The 16681-nt window shown below is 33.7% G+C and overlaps 2 protein-coding genes across 3 annotated transcripts in view; one reads left to right on the top strand and one right to left on the bottom strand.

The window, feature by feature from the left end:
- The window catches only part of LOC134658781 (hemicentin-2), a 559330-nt gene that overhangs the window by 23666 nt on the left and 518983 nt on the right, over nucleotides 1-16681 (top strand). The gene's annotated exons all lie outside the window — the stretch shown is intronic.
- LOC134658744 (uncharacterized) lies at nucleotides 5779-7641 on the bottom strand. Its single transcript, XM_063514387.1, has one exon. The coding sequence runs from the start codon at nucleotides 7548-7550 to the stop codon at nucleotides 5886-5888; it is 1665 nt and encodes a 554-aa protein (XP_063370457.1). The 5' UTR covers nucleotides 7551-7641; the 3' UTR covers nucleotides 5779-5885.

The raw sequence follows: 16681 nt of genomic DNA, 5'->3' as shown, positions 1-16681 counted from the left end.
CAAACTCTGCATAAACAATGCAATTAACAGTTGTGCTAAGAGCATTTTCAAATCGAACTTCTAATCGTACACTACCATGTCTAACAAGATTCCAGTGAGAAGTAGAACTTGCTGATAAATCAGGTGTTAAATCGAAACACATCAAACAATAACCATTTCCATAGTCTTCTCGACTTATTGAGTTCCCTTCATTAAGAAAATGAATACCCGTTCCAGAAAACAAGGTGTGATATGTTGAAACCATTAAACCGTTGCTGAAAGATGGTTGTAATGTTTTTGAAGGAACTTGATGACCATCAACGTACAAACTAAATAAGTTCATATCGTGGTGGTGGAAATTAAAAGGATTACTTTTTAAACTACCATTAAATGCCGTATTATCAACAAAACCCACAATACACCTTTTTGGCACTTGGCCGAGGAAAATATTATCAAGTGATTTCCCTTGCACACCTGATGGTATTGTAAGTACTTTAACTTCCGCTCTTGTGATGGGATACTTTGCAGTCGTTGAAGCTAAAACCTTTTGATGTGCAAGTAAAACGCTCGGGTTAATTTTTGTTCTTCTAATTATTAAACTTGCATCCATTATAAGTACTTTAAGTTTTTTATCTTGATTACACATAAGATTAAACGACTCCTTGGATCGTACTAATTTAACACGAACTTCAACACCATTTATTAAAAACTTTTCTTGATTGAAAATATCACCGTGTAGGTGTCCTATCATTTCAACTTCCTTACTGTTTTCGATAAATGTTTCTCTCTTGGTCCAACCTTTATTAGTCGCATCAGTTGCATTCATATGACCCGAAGTGTCTTCGTACCATAACCCACATGTAAGATGAGACTGTTTTGCTGCCGGTCCATAATTTAATAGAGTTTCCATATATGCACGGTATGCGTATGTATTATTAGGCGGTGATACTAGTTTTTGATTTAAATAAATATCCAACTGGTTGAAAAGTGAATGTAACCAATTATTAACTGGAGCAACATGCGTTTCTGCCGATTTAATGTTAGAACCATCTTGATTCAATATCTTGGCTTTGATATGCAGTAAAGTGTGAGACAGGTCAATATAGTCATCACCTGATCCTGGTACTTGAAATTCAATAGGACCATCATCACTAAGAGAAGAAATAGGTTTATAGTGTATCCACTGCCCATTTTCTATACTTGTCTGCGTTGATGGAAGGGCAAACAAATCTAACTCGGACTTAGCGCATTCGCATGAATGATTATGTAAAAATGACATGTTTTAGTTAGAAAAAATATCGTTTATATATTTTTTATTTTTCTTTGTACCTCTCTGTCGCACTGCTTTTGATGTAATGGTGCGCTCCTGTCTCTTTCGTTGTATTTTATACCCGGACCCTGACATCAAAGAATCAATTTTTTCATCAGCTTTTCTTTTTAAATTACTGCTTGCAGTCTTAAAACGAGACTTTAATGATTCATCAATAGGGTGTGAATTCATCATGTCGGACAAGATGCCAACACCGGCATTTAGTGCTTCTTTTCCAACCGTTCTAAAACCGCTGGATAACAGAGGAAATACTGACCTAAACAGTCCCCCCAAAAAACTTCCTATGCCATGTCCTCGTTGGTGAGGAACACCTTTATATACAATGCCTACCCCTGAACCAGCTTGATGAGAATAATAATGTTCATATGGACAGCGAATATTTTCACGGTTATGATTCATTTTATCCGTTGAAAATGTAGTTTCACGCATAAAGTTCCAAACTGGAATGGAACCTTTCCACCCGTATGCATTCTTATATCAATTTCAATTGTATCAAACTCTCTACGCATAACGGGTATGTAATGTGCAGGAGAGAAGCTATGCATTTTATATGCTCCATAAATGTATTTTGTCGGATCAAGCGGTATTATTCTTACTAACGATGTCATAACATCCCCCACTACCTGAGGTTGAACAATGTCTGAATATATAAATAATTGTGATGGTAGGCCTAAATATAAATTAGCAGGAAATTTTCCTAGTTGACATTGTATAAGGTTCGTATTAGGTTTGAAACCTAGCTGAAGGTTTAGTATTGGCGTTGCATGTACGGAAACAATTTCTTTGTGCGAAGAAGTCACCTTGATAACTTTCGATATTCGGTCATAACTAAATTTAACCTTGTTCTTCAATAATGAGTTTTCATTAAAGGCAGATAAAAAGTGATCTATGTCGTCATATGTTGTTGCCGGTATATGAGACTTATATTCAACGGTAACAGGTGATTTTTCATTTTGTAATAATACGTGCTTTTTTACATACACTACGTTTTCATGTTCCTGAACGTTGTACAAGGAACACGGGTAATGAAACTCCACTAATCCGACAACCCATTCTCCTTCTAATTTTATTGTCTTTGGGAGTTTGGTGAGAAAGTTTGCTGTTGTATTTTCGGGATAATACTGCATTGAGCTGTTGCTCAACAAAGTTAAATAAAAACTATCATCACTCATATTTCTTCTAAACTCGACGCAGATATCCAACTATTGAATTTATTTGGATAACCTTTCCACTTCACAAGCACCTCCTTTCTGTTACCAACTCGTCTTGAACGTATTATTTTATCTATTTTACATGTCATGGTGGGGTTATAAGTAACTTTTTGTAGTTCTTTAGAATAGAAAGTGCCTGTGATTGGTTCACCTTGTAGGTCCTTTAAGGTATAAACAAAATGAGGGAATCTTTTTATTATTGATTCGATAACAAAGATTTCATCGCTCCAATTGGTTTCGTAACCTTTTTGAAATATGTGTTTATATTTAGTTATTCTGACATGATCACCGACATTGAAATTACAAGTATAATTATTTTTTGATATATTTCTTGGTGTGTCGTATAAATGAGTCCATACAGTCATAATGTTGTTAAAATTAACATCTATTGGACGCATTTTAATACTAGAATGATAGCTATGATTATATGAATAAAGGAGATCTTGTAAAATATCAATGTATTTATAAGTATTTTTGTGTGTAAAATAGCGCCACATTTTCATTTTTAATGTTCTTTGAAATCGTTCTACAATACTTGCCTTAATGTCAGGATTATTTGTTGTATAGTAGTTTATATTTTTACTCTTAAAATAGTTCCTTACTTCTTTGGAAACGAATTCAGTCCCTTTATCAGATTGAATGTGACGCGGAGTTGCTCTAGCTTCGGTAAATATATCATCAAAACATTGCTTAACTGTTTCTGAATCCTTCTTTTTCATGGATCTAGCAAAAGCATACTTACTAAAGACATCAATAACACAAATTATGTATTTAAATCCATCATTATATTTACTATATGTACGCATATCACTTAAATCGACTTGCCAAAGTTCATTATAATTAGAAAGAATGTATTTGTTTCGTGTAAAACGTCTTTGAACTGGTTTATGTAACGTATAGGTTTCCTGAGACCGTAACCAGTTTTTTACCTCATCTTTGTTCATTCGACCATGCATTGCTTTAGCTAATTTATCAATACTGCTGTAGCCAGCTGGATTAGAAACATCATAGTAAATCCTATTGATATCTAATAAGGGGTCCATCTCTCCCAATTGATTTTCTTTTTTGATGCTTCAGGAGTTTTGTGTGAAATTGGCGTAGAGGCTTCTTTTACTTGAGTCGATGTTGATCTGGTGTTTTTATATATTGGCGAATCTTGAACCTTGTTAAACTGCAGACTATTTATATATTCTAGATTAGATTGATTGCCTATGCAAGATGTAGGAACTCCAATATCATTTAAAACTGAAGCAAATTCTTTCCAGCCAGTGGGTTTTGTTTTTCGTTTGAGGGGTCTCACAACGTCACTTATCAAATCAGTGATATTACTTTCTGGAATTACTTGATTATTCACTACGATTTCACCTCCTTCTTTCCACCAAATCTTCGGTTTATTTTTTAAAATAGAATCAAGCAGGGAGTAACCTTTTTTTTGGTAACTTTTTGGAATTAAATTTATGATATGTGATGGAGTAAACTGTTCAGGGTAAGTGTGAGTTGAAGGAGTACTAGCAGCGTCATATTCGTGTGGATTTGGAGTTGGTAATGTCACATTATAATCAGTTTCATCTCTTTTAACCATAGATTTATCGATATACTTATCAAAGTCTTCATGAACTTTTTTTATATCATCAACAATAATTGGTAGCTTGAACGGTTTTCGATCTGTTTCTGTAAAATGCAAAAAACGTTGCAGTGCTTGAGAATATAATGCCCATTTTTCACGATCTCCCATTTTACTTTTCAATATTTTTTGCATGTCTGCGTCTAAACGTGATAAGGAATTCAAAGGTGCATTGTCATCATGTTTAAGCTTCTCAATGAAATCTGGTTCTACTAGAATCATTTTCTTCGTGTTCTCCATTTTAATTACGTTAATGAGCTCAATAAACTACTTAAAACAGCGCCTAGTATAATTGGTAAAAACGCACCACCCTTTTGAATTATAATAGTCTTTCTTAATTTTTGTTTACCCTTAGAAACTAATTTCCGTAATATATTTTTATGTTTATGTAACTTGGTCTTTTCTGTACTGTCTAATGGAACTTTTCCCCTTAAAACGTTGTAAATGCACTCACATATAATATTTATTTCATCTTCATCACATGCTTTAAGTAAAGCTTTACGATACTTTGGTTTTAACGTATGTAGAGCTTTAAGTAAATGTTGATGTGTGGTTACTCTATCAGACATCATTTAGAACTGACAAGAACAGAATGATTACTGACATATTTAAACCCTTTTTTCGGAATATATACTGTACAACATTTGTCAAATGGAAATAACTTAGTTTTAAAACGGCATATATCATCAGTGCTTTGTTTCAAATCAATCATCAGATATCCGTGTGCTGGCGTAGTTGCATCTTTGTAGGCTTCTTCAACAAATTTTGTATTTTCGGGATAAACTTGTCGTGACAAATACCGTATTTGAGTTTTGTCTCTAGGGTTTTTAAAATAAACAATGTATGTTGTGTTCAAAGATATGTCACGTTGTCCTCTCCCTTGATGAAATAGATTTTGAGTTATATAGAAAACGCTTAAATTTCTATGGTGGCTGCCTTTAGTAAAAATATCAACAATGCGTCCATCTGATTCTCTCATTAAATCATCGATTATAAGTAGTTTAGGTTGCTTTCCATCAAACATACTTAAATCGGGAATGCCTTGAATATAATCGACTCCATTTAAATTATATAGCGGCTGCATTTCATCATAGCACCACAGAACTTGACTGAATTCCGTATTACACATTTTTTCTACATTTTTCAGAAAGTTAGTGACAAAGTTTGATTTCCCACAACCGCTTGGACCAGCAATAATTGCTGTAAAAGGATGGATAAAATGATACATTATAGAAAACGGTCTTTCTCCTTTAAACACTGTCAAGAAAATAAAATCCAATTATAAGATTATGTGTATATATGCACTCCTTCTTATACACAAAAATGCATATTTATTCGAAATTATTTACTACGTTATAAGTAAATCAAAAACATTTTTTTTTTGTTAGCATATTTATTTCTAATTATTTAAACAATTGTTAAAAGATACTTAAGTCACAAAAAATATATACAATTTCTATCATACTAAACTACATCTTTTATATTACATCTACATCTTATTGTTTTAGACACACCTTATGAACAATAAATAATTACTATAATTATTACACATACGTTTATTAGAAAACTTATATTTAAAAAAGATTATTAATTAATACAATACACTTAAAATAAAAATACATTATCATCCCTCCAACTAACGAACAAGAGCAAATTTAATTAATATTACTTTTACAATTAAATGACAAATGCACAATCGATCCAATAACTTTTATGATCGTTCAGCTTAATATTTATTTCACTACTTTAACTTATAGTGACCCCAAGCTAAGGTGTCAAATGATTCTTGACAAAGATATCTTTTCGTGTCAGAATAAGATAACGAAATTTTATTGATTTTCTGTGTAAAAATTACATGTTTTATAGATCGAAATCTGTACATTACTGTTAATAAATTTTTCTTTTTATCTAGACAATTTTTGTAGTCTTCCAACTGAAATTTCGTAGTGACACATTTATTCACACCTTTAGCCTTAGCCACTATTTTTTCCTCGATATTCAACGCATACATTTTAGATCTTAAACCTACAAATTCTTTTAAAATTTTACCTTTATTTTCGTCTTTGAAATATCCTAATTTTTTTTTATTTATACATGGAAAACCGTATATATTATTGGGAGCATAGTCAGATGTATCGAAATGTTTTTTCAAGTCGTTTTTTATATCAGAGTAGAAATCTTCTGTAAAAATTTGATAAATAAAACTGTCAGTATCTGTGTATAACAACTTAACATTATTCCTGAATTTTTGTTGCATATATCCATAATGAAAGTCATACATTAATGTTTTTGATAAGTCTAATATACAAAATCCTAAGTATATAGGCTTGTTGTATACTAGTCTAGTTTTTTTTAACTGTACTGCAGCTAAGCTTTCGGTAAAAATAGAAATACTATGGAATTCAGGACGAGCGATATAACTTTCAAGTCCTTTTTTGTGATCTTGACTTTTCCACTGTGATAGTAAATACACATCCACTCTTTTCTCAATATTTTCCATGGTTTTTCCAAAAACTGCATTATTCATTAGTTTATAGAAGTCTTTTTCGAAATCGGTTACTGCAGATATCCTTAACGTAGTGTTCAAATCAATATACTTTTTGAGCCAGTTAGTTTGTTTAAATTTTAAGATTCTATGGACTTTTGTTAAAATTAATCCGTTGTCTAAACATTGTATAAGATTCCTATAGTGTATAACGTATTTTATTTTGTTTTTCAAATTTGGAATCAATTTTTTTTGTTTACTTTCATCTATTATATGTTCAGCACAAAATGGTAGATCTGAGTGAGAATCATGCAATGAATCTGGGTATTCCAAATCGACTTCTAAAATGTACCCATAATCAGCATCGTTTGAAAGTTTAAAGTCCGTAGTTGGGTCAACCCATTCAAATTCACCAACAGGAAGACGTTGTGACATCGCCCAACCATACAAGTTATTAGCATCGAGGTAGATAAGATAAGATGACGGTTCATTTGGATCAAACTCTGACATATAGTAATTATTTGACTTAGCATAGCGATTACTACACTGTGATATACCACCTCGAAGCCCTTTTTTAACAAACGCAATTTTATCAAAATCTGTAAAGAGTTCAAGTTGAATTCCAGTCATTTTAAACATAGCATCCCAACTGAGACCAGGAGCTGTAAAATAATGAGCTGGATCTAAGCTGTATGTATCAAGACACACTGAGCGAAAATTTTCAAAGACATCGGTTAATAGGAGAACGTCTGTTTTTAAATACAAGTTAGAATAATCTAACATCGTTTTACAATTGAAATGGGTCCATACGTTTTGCGCATGTTGATAATCCTCATCTGTTATACTGCTATCTGTTAAGACACTGTTAAAATCAGATTTTTCAGGCAACGATAACGCTTCAAGAGATTTACTCGATTTCATAAACTCGTATGGAAATATACCCTTTTGCTTCAGAAGTTTAAAATCTTCATATGTAGGGTATTGTTTCCTTAATTCATGGAATTGGTGTTCCTGGAGGTTTCGGGCTAATTTATCTAAACTACTCGACATGAATCTAAAGGAATCAACAAATCTGAGTGATAACAATTTTCCATCAATTTTAAGTTCCTTGCTAAAGGAAATATATTTTTCTTTATTTTGAGGTATAACCTCGATTTTCCCTTCACGGAAATTTAATGCTTTTACAATAAAATGAGCATCGTAATTACTTAGATTATGAAAAAATACTGGTACAAACGGTTGAGGTTTGAATTTATTATTACAAGCCTTATGTGCCACTCCATGGAATTTTCCCGTAGTCCAATCATAACTGAACACGCTTTCAGATTCTAACGTTTTATCACATACAAAACACTTATTATTAGCTCCAATTTTGTTTAAATCGCTCTGATTTAGTCGAATGGGTTGTTTCCGAAAGTGAATAAATTTTATTAATTTTGTTAAATCATTGTAAAGAGTTTCCATGAATACTTTAGCACAATCTGAACCTGTATATGATCGATAGCGTGAAAGACTATCATCAAATGAACACTTTATAAAATATCCAAAACTATACACTTCATGTTGTTGAACATTTTTTGTGTACGATTCCGTTTTTTTAGGCTTAGGTTCACTTTTTATGTTCGATGTGCTAGGCTTAGGATCACTTTTTGTGTTAGATTTCGATGTGCTAGGCTTAGGATCACTTTGTGTGTAAGATTCCGACGTGCTAGGCTTAGGTTCACAAGACGATATAGGTTTTAAAAATGCCTCGAAATCTGCGTAAACAACAAACGGTACTTTAAGTTTACGATGATATTTGTCAAAAAATATCTGTTGGTTCGAAATTTCTTTGCCAAACCAATCTTTGTGCTTCTTATCATGATTTGGGAGTTCGACAACAATGTGAGCACAATCATTTTGTTGATGATTCGTTAGTTCTTCATTCGAGTAAAATGCTAATAAACACCCATCGCAAATGTGAAAGCTATAATTGGTTGTAGAAATCTGTCGGCTTACTAATCGAGATAGATTTTTTATATAACAGTAATGCCCCTGGCTACCATTAGATATGTAAAGTAAATTAATATGTGTTGACTTACGACATTTGGTAAAGTAAAGTGGGCCGTTTACTTCATGTGATTTGGAATTTTCATTATAATGTAGTCCGAAAACATTAATGCTTATATTATTTAATTTTTCAACTTTATGAACATCTGTTAGTTTAACTGGAAACGGTATATTTGAAAAATTTAATTTGTTACGATGAGTGATATAGGACGACACTCTTTGTGAACTGTTCCTAACCGGGTACAACGCTGAAAGAATCGCCCATTTCAAACACTCGTGGTCATTATTTTGTACGTTGATTATAGCTTTTTTGGTTTTAATATCATGTGGTAAATCGATATACGAAGAACCACGCAATGGATTGAATTGATTGATGTTCATGTCTATGTATTGTATATTTTTAAGGCTCCATCCGCTGTCTTTCTTTTCAAAGTTTGAAATTTTATTTATGAGTGACATTTTTAAACTTTCAAAAAATTCTTCCCTGTTGTCACCTTTACAGATTGTCCAACTTAAAATATTAAAATCAAAAAAATTGTTGATTCCTTTAGTTTCTTGTATAAATTCTGCGTGTAAAATAAAGCTAACCTTGAATACTGTTAATTGTTGAAGGGCATCATCTATTAAATTATTTAAAGGCGTTTTAATACTCTCAAAAAAAAGTTCCGGCGTCTCAAATTCAAGGTTACCTTTATTCACATTTGATGATATTCTATAAGTCAATAATCTATTTCCAAATGCAGTTTCAATAAGATCTACATTTGGATAAGAATGATGAAATTTTAAACTATTATTTTTGTGTACATTACTTCTTACATGTTGGGCGTAGTACCTCCTTGAAACGTTCCGATTGCATGTTTTACATTCGACAGTATCAACAACGACAGGAGTAGATGTTGCCTCAGCTGTTCGAGAAGTTGATGGTTGTGGCTCCATGGCGGCTGCTGGATGCTGGCTTGTTAAATCATATGCTGGAATAGGTTCCTCTGACTCACGTTTTCTTTTTATTCCACGTGTTACGCATCTAAAACAATAAAAAAATAATTGATTAAAATACTTATATACGAGAATGGGCTAAATAAATTCAGTACGAAAGTCATTTGTACCATAATACCTGACATTAAATTTGACCGGCAAAGAGAACAATAGGCTTCCATGGTTAATACACCATCTATCTCATCATAAGGTGAAATCGACGATCGCTTAACAGTTACATGTCCACTACAGGGGGTGATATAGGGCTTAAAATCATAATCGTGAGCTATACTCGGATCAAGTTTTCCACTGATAAACCACAATCTTAAATATTTATGAAAACTTTTCAGTAGCACTGATTTGCTGAACATTTTAATGTCTTCGCTAGTAAACTCCATTGTGATGGTTTATCAAATGACACAGATCGTTTAGGATTTCATTTATATTGGTTTCATATCTCCCCCCACTACAAGCAGTAATTAAAGTAAAACTAGTTAAAACATGTTTAAAATATTTATACTCACATATTTTGATGTTGTTTCTCGGCTTCCAAACAACGTTCATAGAGTTCATTATCAAAAACTGACTTATTGAGCTCTGAAACATCTTCACAGCGTTCATAGAGCTCATCGTCGTATTGCGAATCTTGTAGGTCCATTTTGTGCTCGTTGTTTCGCTTCTACGGGTGTCAAAAGGGATACGGTATGGTTTTGCTTTGCGTTGTCTATCTATATATAGGCCCAAAAATCGTTTGTTCGTTGGTGGGGGATTTCTACGTGTGGGCGGCGTAAGGGATGATTTATGGCTTTGCTTCGATGAAATATTTTTTACAGTTGTTTTTAGTTGCAATATGTTTAGTAATATTGTAAATTAATTCTTGTGTATTGGAATAATAGTCATCTTCTTCAGTCTGCGTGTAGTATTTGATTCTAGTATTCGCGAATTTCCAGTGCTGATCGCTTGGAACACCTCGCAATTTTTTCATGTCATAGACATCAACTTTTATGAGATGAGTGGCCTTTGAAACGTCATCTACGCGAGAAGATATATAATTTGTACCTCCATTTGTCAACTGGGCAACAGTAGACGAATACTCTGCAGCTTGTTTCTTCGTAGGCTTTTCGAAAAATACATCAATATTGTTGGTTCGTTTTTGGGTACGGATTTTAAGTGGTTTTGAAACTTCAGTTTCATTGTCGCTCACATTGCCGTAATAATAATTTTTGAATGTGCACTCAAGAGAATTCTCGTTTGAAATCTAAAACAAAAGAAAACATTTGTGAGACGCTTGATATAAATGGAAACAGGTAGATAATATTTGTGTATAAACAGTCAGATAATGTTGAGCTTACCTCCATTTTAATTCGCTGCAAGTTGTATACTGATTTGCAAAATAAACACTAATGACGAAGAGTACTGTATTGCGATACTTTAAACTACTTGAAGTATATTTTTAGCACTTGACACTGTTTTGAGACAAACACGTTTGAACGAATGGCGGTCCCATCGATTTGAGCTCTCCTTTTATTGTACAACACACACACATGCATACATATGGCGGATAAGACAAAAACCTATTAAATAACCCAAACACCTGTGCGTTGTATGATACGACACGTTGCGACGTGTTTGTAGCCGATCAGTTTTTTAAAATGCTCTATAATTTAATACACAATAAAATACAGGGCCATGACATTTCGTAATAATTAATGATATTTTATTGGTTATCTAAGGCAAAACCCCTATTAAATAAAATAGACACCTGTGGGTTGCAACGTGTTTGTACCTGATCAGTTTTATGAAATGCTCTATAATTGAATACACAATAAAATTCGGGGACCATGACATTTCGTAATAATGAAGGATATTTTATGGGTTTTCTAAAAATACTTCTCACGGCCCATGTCGCATAAATTTATAATATTATTGCATTCCAAAAGATGTAACTATTACAGCGTGGGAGGCTACAATAAATGGCAAAAACTTTAACCTTAATAAAATAAATCGTTTTAAAGAAATACGTATGCAACCCCTAATAAACTATTCTACCTCAAAAAAACATGGAGTCACACGCTTGTCAAAACCAAAAAAATGGACAGGCACACGAAATGTGGCTTTAGTTTATGGCAATACTAAAAATCCACTCCACACAAGCAATGACCGCCGCAGAAGCTGTAAACATATATCCATTAAGGATAGAGCAAAAAATATCAAAAAAAATCTGCGCCGCAGGTAGGCGCGGGGGTGCCGCAGAAACAGTAATTAGCTTACTACTTTCAGCAGGTAATGTGATCGCTTGTGTAGTTTCCGACATTAAAGCTTTGGCCAGCCTTATCCGCTTGTTGGGTTTATAAATTCGATATGCATGTGTTTATTATACAAAAAGATAATATCTAACGTTATTTTTTATCAAGCGAGTGATACTAAAAATATATATTGAAAAATTCAATGCTTCAGCCAAGACTCAAACTTGCGGCGCTCTCAACCAACTGAGATACAGATGTTGACTTACTTAGTAATAATATGCGAACCCATTTTCCATACAATTTTTTTTCAACCAGATACTTACGTCCATTCCAATATAAAAAATTGTAAATGTAACTTTTTGCATAGGTAATAAATAACTTTGTCAACATATAGGTAGTTCTCGTAAATTTGAATGTGTAATAGATATCGTTTTTATCTGATCGTCTCTAAAAAGGCACCTAGTTAATTGCTATTATTACAAAAAAATTGTAATAATGAATTGTAAGAATCGGTGAGATGATTTAATATAACACAGTGATCAGACTCTGGTTGAACGTAAATTATATTATTGAACCTGATGAATAAATGTAAATGATATGAAATGAAATGATAATTTATTTGCAACACATGTGGATCCAGTGAAGATTCCATTATTCATTCGGAATTTTGACGTGTTCCGATGTAGGTTAACATGGACTTTTAAATGTTTTTACCATGTCCAACATCAGTTTTACGTTAGCTCATGCAATTACTAATTCTGATATTTTTTTATTAATCAAGTTATTCGAAATTATTCAAAAAATGGTCGCTTGGCGGTACATATTTGACTCAAAACGTGTATCTGTGTGGGCTTAATATGGGTCTCTATTGTTTCTCAAATAGTTTTAAGTCCTAATTTATTGTTTGCCCGCATTTTCGTTAGTCATAATTAATTTGGTTCAGAAACGCGCCACTTTTCATAAGAATGCCATAAAACAAACCTAACCTAACCTATCTATAAGATATCCTTACGAAAATCCTGAAAAGTTAACGGTTTCAGTTTTATGACTAATGATAATATGACAAACAATACATTTATGACTTAAAACTTTATGAGAAACAAAGGGACCCCGTGGGCTTATGCAAATTAATCATTATTGACAGTACCTACAGAAAAAATAAGTCACCTAATAAACCATTCGGCTCCAAATCCCTATTAAACAAACCCATATCTGCAAAATGCGATATTAAAAGAGACGAATGTTTGTAGCAAAAGACATAAACCAAATATGCCACGAAAATGAACCTTGGAAAGAAATGAAAATTCCTCATCCACACTCAAAATATAACCTTATGACCAACGTGTTAAGGTTAGAATTGGATGTGGTATGTTACGAATGCAAGGCGATTTACTTTTCAATAAAGTGGAAATGATACTTTTAATTTCGGACTTTGTGGAAAACAGTTGGGATTAAAAAAGCAGGTTAGGGGTCTTTTTGGTGTAAATCAATTATTTTCCCGATTTGTTGTATAAGGTTGCAATTTATAAGTCTTGAAGTACAAAAAAATATTTATTTCTGTTACTTTTTTATAAATATGTTTGTATATTTTTAATAAAACGGGCTTCATTGGCAATTTCTTGTACTTTGTTTTTTGTTTTTATCGTGTTTGAAGCATTTATAATAGTAATATAATTTTTAAATAAGCTTAAAGAAAACAAAAATATGTACTAAATATCAATTTCGTTCTTATTCGCGGAAAGTAACGCAAAAGATATTATCTTAATTCCAATGTAAGCACTTAGCTACTTTTAGAAGACTAATCTTCAATTATGTTAGTTAGATTTAGGTAAGGTGTTTAAAAATGTGTCACAATTTTCAAAAATCGGTCAAAAAGTTTGATCCATTCCAATGCAATGGCATTCATTCGAATAAAACTCAATCCACCCTTCATGCTCCGACCGATATATCGACTAGAAAAAGTTTATTTTTTCTTTTTCATCGAAACCGAAACCGTCGTCCGTTTTGGCCAGGCTTCAAATCGCTACCAAAATAACTCTGCACCTTCATTCAATCTTACTCCCTTTAAATAAAAGCTAGTTTCACTTGACTGTTATGTTGATTTTAATTTGTTAACTGTGGGGCTACCGCGAATACCGAAGTTCGCAAAATGCGGGCATCTTTCTCTGTCACTCTAATTACCTACGCTTTAATTGGAGTAAAAGGGAAAGATGCCCACAATTTGCGAACTGCGGTGTTCGCGGTAGACCCTCTGCTGTTCACTGCCACGTTATGAATGCATTGCATATGATTTTTATGCTTTGGGATTAAGGTTGAATGTAGCTTGAATTTATGTTATTTTCCGTTGACAGTTTGACCGTGTAAGCGATGGCATCACTCGCGCGAATAGCAACTGTCATAATCGCATCAGAATCCGTAAATACACATGTATAAGCGTTTTTTTTTAAATAACAGCTCTATGAATTCGGATATTGAGTTATTCATGCAAAATGAGAGTAGAAACTTTGGAAAAATTCCCAAACTTCTTAATTTTTCTGTTTTCAGTTAGAAAGCTTTTGTCTTAAGTACCTTTGGGAAAATAACGGTTAAAGTGTTTTAATTAATTAAGTAGTAAGATATCAATTGGAATTCCAATTGATATTGGCAGGTAGTTTTATACAATTTGAATACTATGGTGAACAGTTTTTTGATGTCTTTATAGATTATCTATTACGAATAAATATGACATTGATGCATAGAGTTTTGCGTAATATTCCCTATTATTTACAGGAATATCACAAATCATCAACAAAACGGCGAATAGGCCCCGCCTGACCTAACGATAAACATTAAACTGTAAAGGCAGTTTGGAACGTACAACATACGTCATTCAAACACATGTTAACGAGGCAAGTTAAAGGACGAGCCTCAGCCAACCAGCTAAAGTATGGTCTCCGAATCATGTACCTAGGTATCCATACTAATATTATAAATGCGAAATTGTGCACACTTTCGCATTTATGTCTGACTGTCTGTCTGTTACCTCTTCACCGATTTAGTTGAAACTTTATGGAGATATTTTGAGTCCCGCGGGGAAGGACAAAGGGTAGTTTTTATTTTAGGGAAGTTTATATGGGGAATCGGAATCGATATAAAGCAAATTGGGTCAAAATAAGCTACCTATAAATTACTAACTCCACGCAGACGAAGATGCGGGCAAAAGCTAGTAGGTAGTTGTTATAGTTTTGCACCTGTAACGCCATTTAAATAAAGGGTTGAGGACTACACTCACTATATTTTCCTTCGCCTAAATAAATTTGAACCCGCGACCTCCGAATTGAAATCCGGACGTCATATCCTCTAGGTCACTACCGCTTTTTCTATCTATTAAATATTTTTTTAACAATTGACATTATTAAAACACGTGAAGTAACGTAACGTAGACAAGAGCAAATACGTAGGGACGCGGTGTAGGTACACTAACGGCCACGACATTGAGCGACTTGCGACGGCGGCAGCGACAACCATAGGAGCTAGACACAGCGATCGGACCTTTCGTTTCCACCCATGGCTGTCGCTGCCGCCGTCGCCAGTCGCGTAATGTCGTCGCCGAGCCGTAAAGGAGGCAGTTAGCAACCTGCCCTAGTAGCACGGTCGCATTTTTATCATTTATCACTATGCCTGTCACGTTCTAACAAGTATGTAAGTGCGAAAGTGACGGGCTTAGTGATAGTCGATAAAAATGGAACCGTGCTGAGCCCGCTGAAGACATTGCTAGGTTTCGTGGAGGAGCTGGGGTGGTTAGAGTAGCGCAAAATAGGCACAATCGTTGTCAACTTGCAGAAAATGCCCAGAAAATCTAACTAACTAACCAGTAGATTCGTTCACTGTTCATTGAGTTCATTCGGCAAGCGTCGGGAACACGAGGGTAGCTTAACGAGCGAACTTGGCCAGGTGCCTTAATTACCAACCTTAGGGGAGCAACTCGATGTTTTATACCCATTCTTATACAGTAGGTAACGGTAGTAAATAATACAACGTGTTCGGTAAATATTCATTAATTACTCCTTAAAACAGGGCTACCTAATAACCGGTATAGAGTATAAAATATAGACTGGGACAGCGTTGAACCCACAGCTATTGCATTAAAACCTCTTAACATAAAAAAAAAAATGAGAAATACGACATTTAACAATGTCTTACGGTTTTGATTCGATCGAAAATGTACCTCGATATAGTATTTTATGCAACCGTTGTTTAAGAGAGGTCAAAAACGGCGAGTGGCGTGAGTAACAATTTGAGGCGAAGCCGAAAATTGTTAATAAAGACGCCATGAGTATTTTTTGACTCAGGACAATACTTTTTCTACGACCAAGCACTTACTTTGAAATAAAATTGTAAAAACAAATATTTTTCATTCAAGAAGTAGCAATCCGGTGCGGACGGGAAAAGAATGAATGAATGAATGAAAAAAAAACATGTCTATGGTTCACTTATTTGTCAGAGAAGACAATTAGAATTAGGTTGGCAACAATGTATTTCATACAATATTTTTTAAGTGGTGATTACACGAAGTATCCTAAAAGTGCCAAAAAGATACTGCGTGTATGCACAAATACTTTTTTGGGGAATAGACTAAAGACTAGTCTTGACAACATAAGATAGGGGTTTAAAGGTGTGTGCACGACCCTTTAAATGACAAATAAAAGTACGGGAGTAGAAAAAACCTTATAAACGCTTTACGGGTAATATAACAATAGGTGTCTAGAAACGATCAGTGTTCTGGCTACCACCAGTTTGGCA

The sequence above is a fragment of the Cydia amplana genome, chromosome 23 (assembly GCF_948474715.1).
Source record: "Cydia amplana chromosome 23, ilCydAmpl1.1, whole genome shotgun sequence".
Classification (NCBI taxonomy): Eukaryota; Metazoa; Arthropoda; class Insecta; order Lepidoptera; family Tortricidae; genus Cydia; species Cydia amplana.
The sequence above is the reverse complement of the archived record's forward strand: the minus strand, read 5'-3'. Positions and strand labels throughout refer to the sequence as shown.

What these genes read in the sequence shown, in the direction of transcription:
- LOC134658744 (XM_063514387.1), bottom strand. Translation starts at nt 7,550, where the DNA reads ATGAAATCGAGTAAATCTCTTGAAGCGTTATCGTTGCCTGAAAAATCT.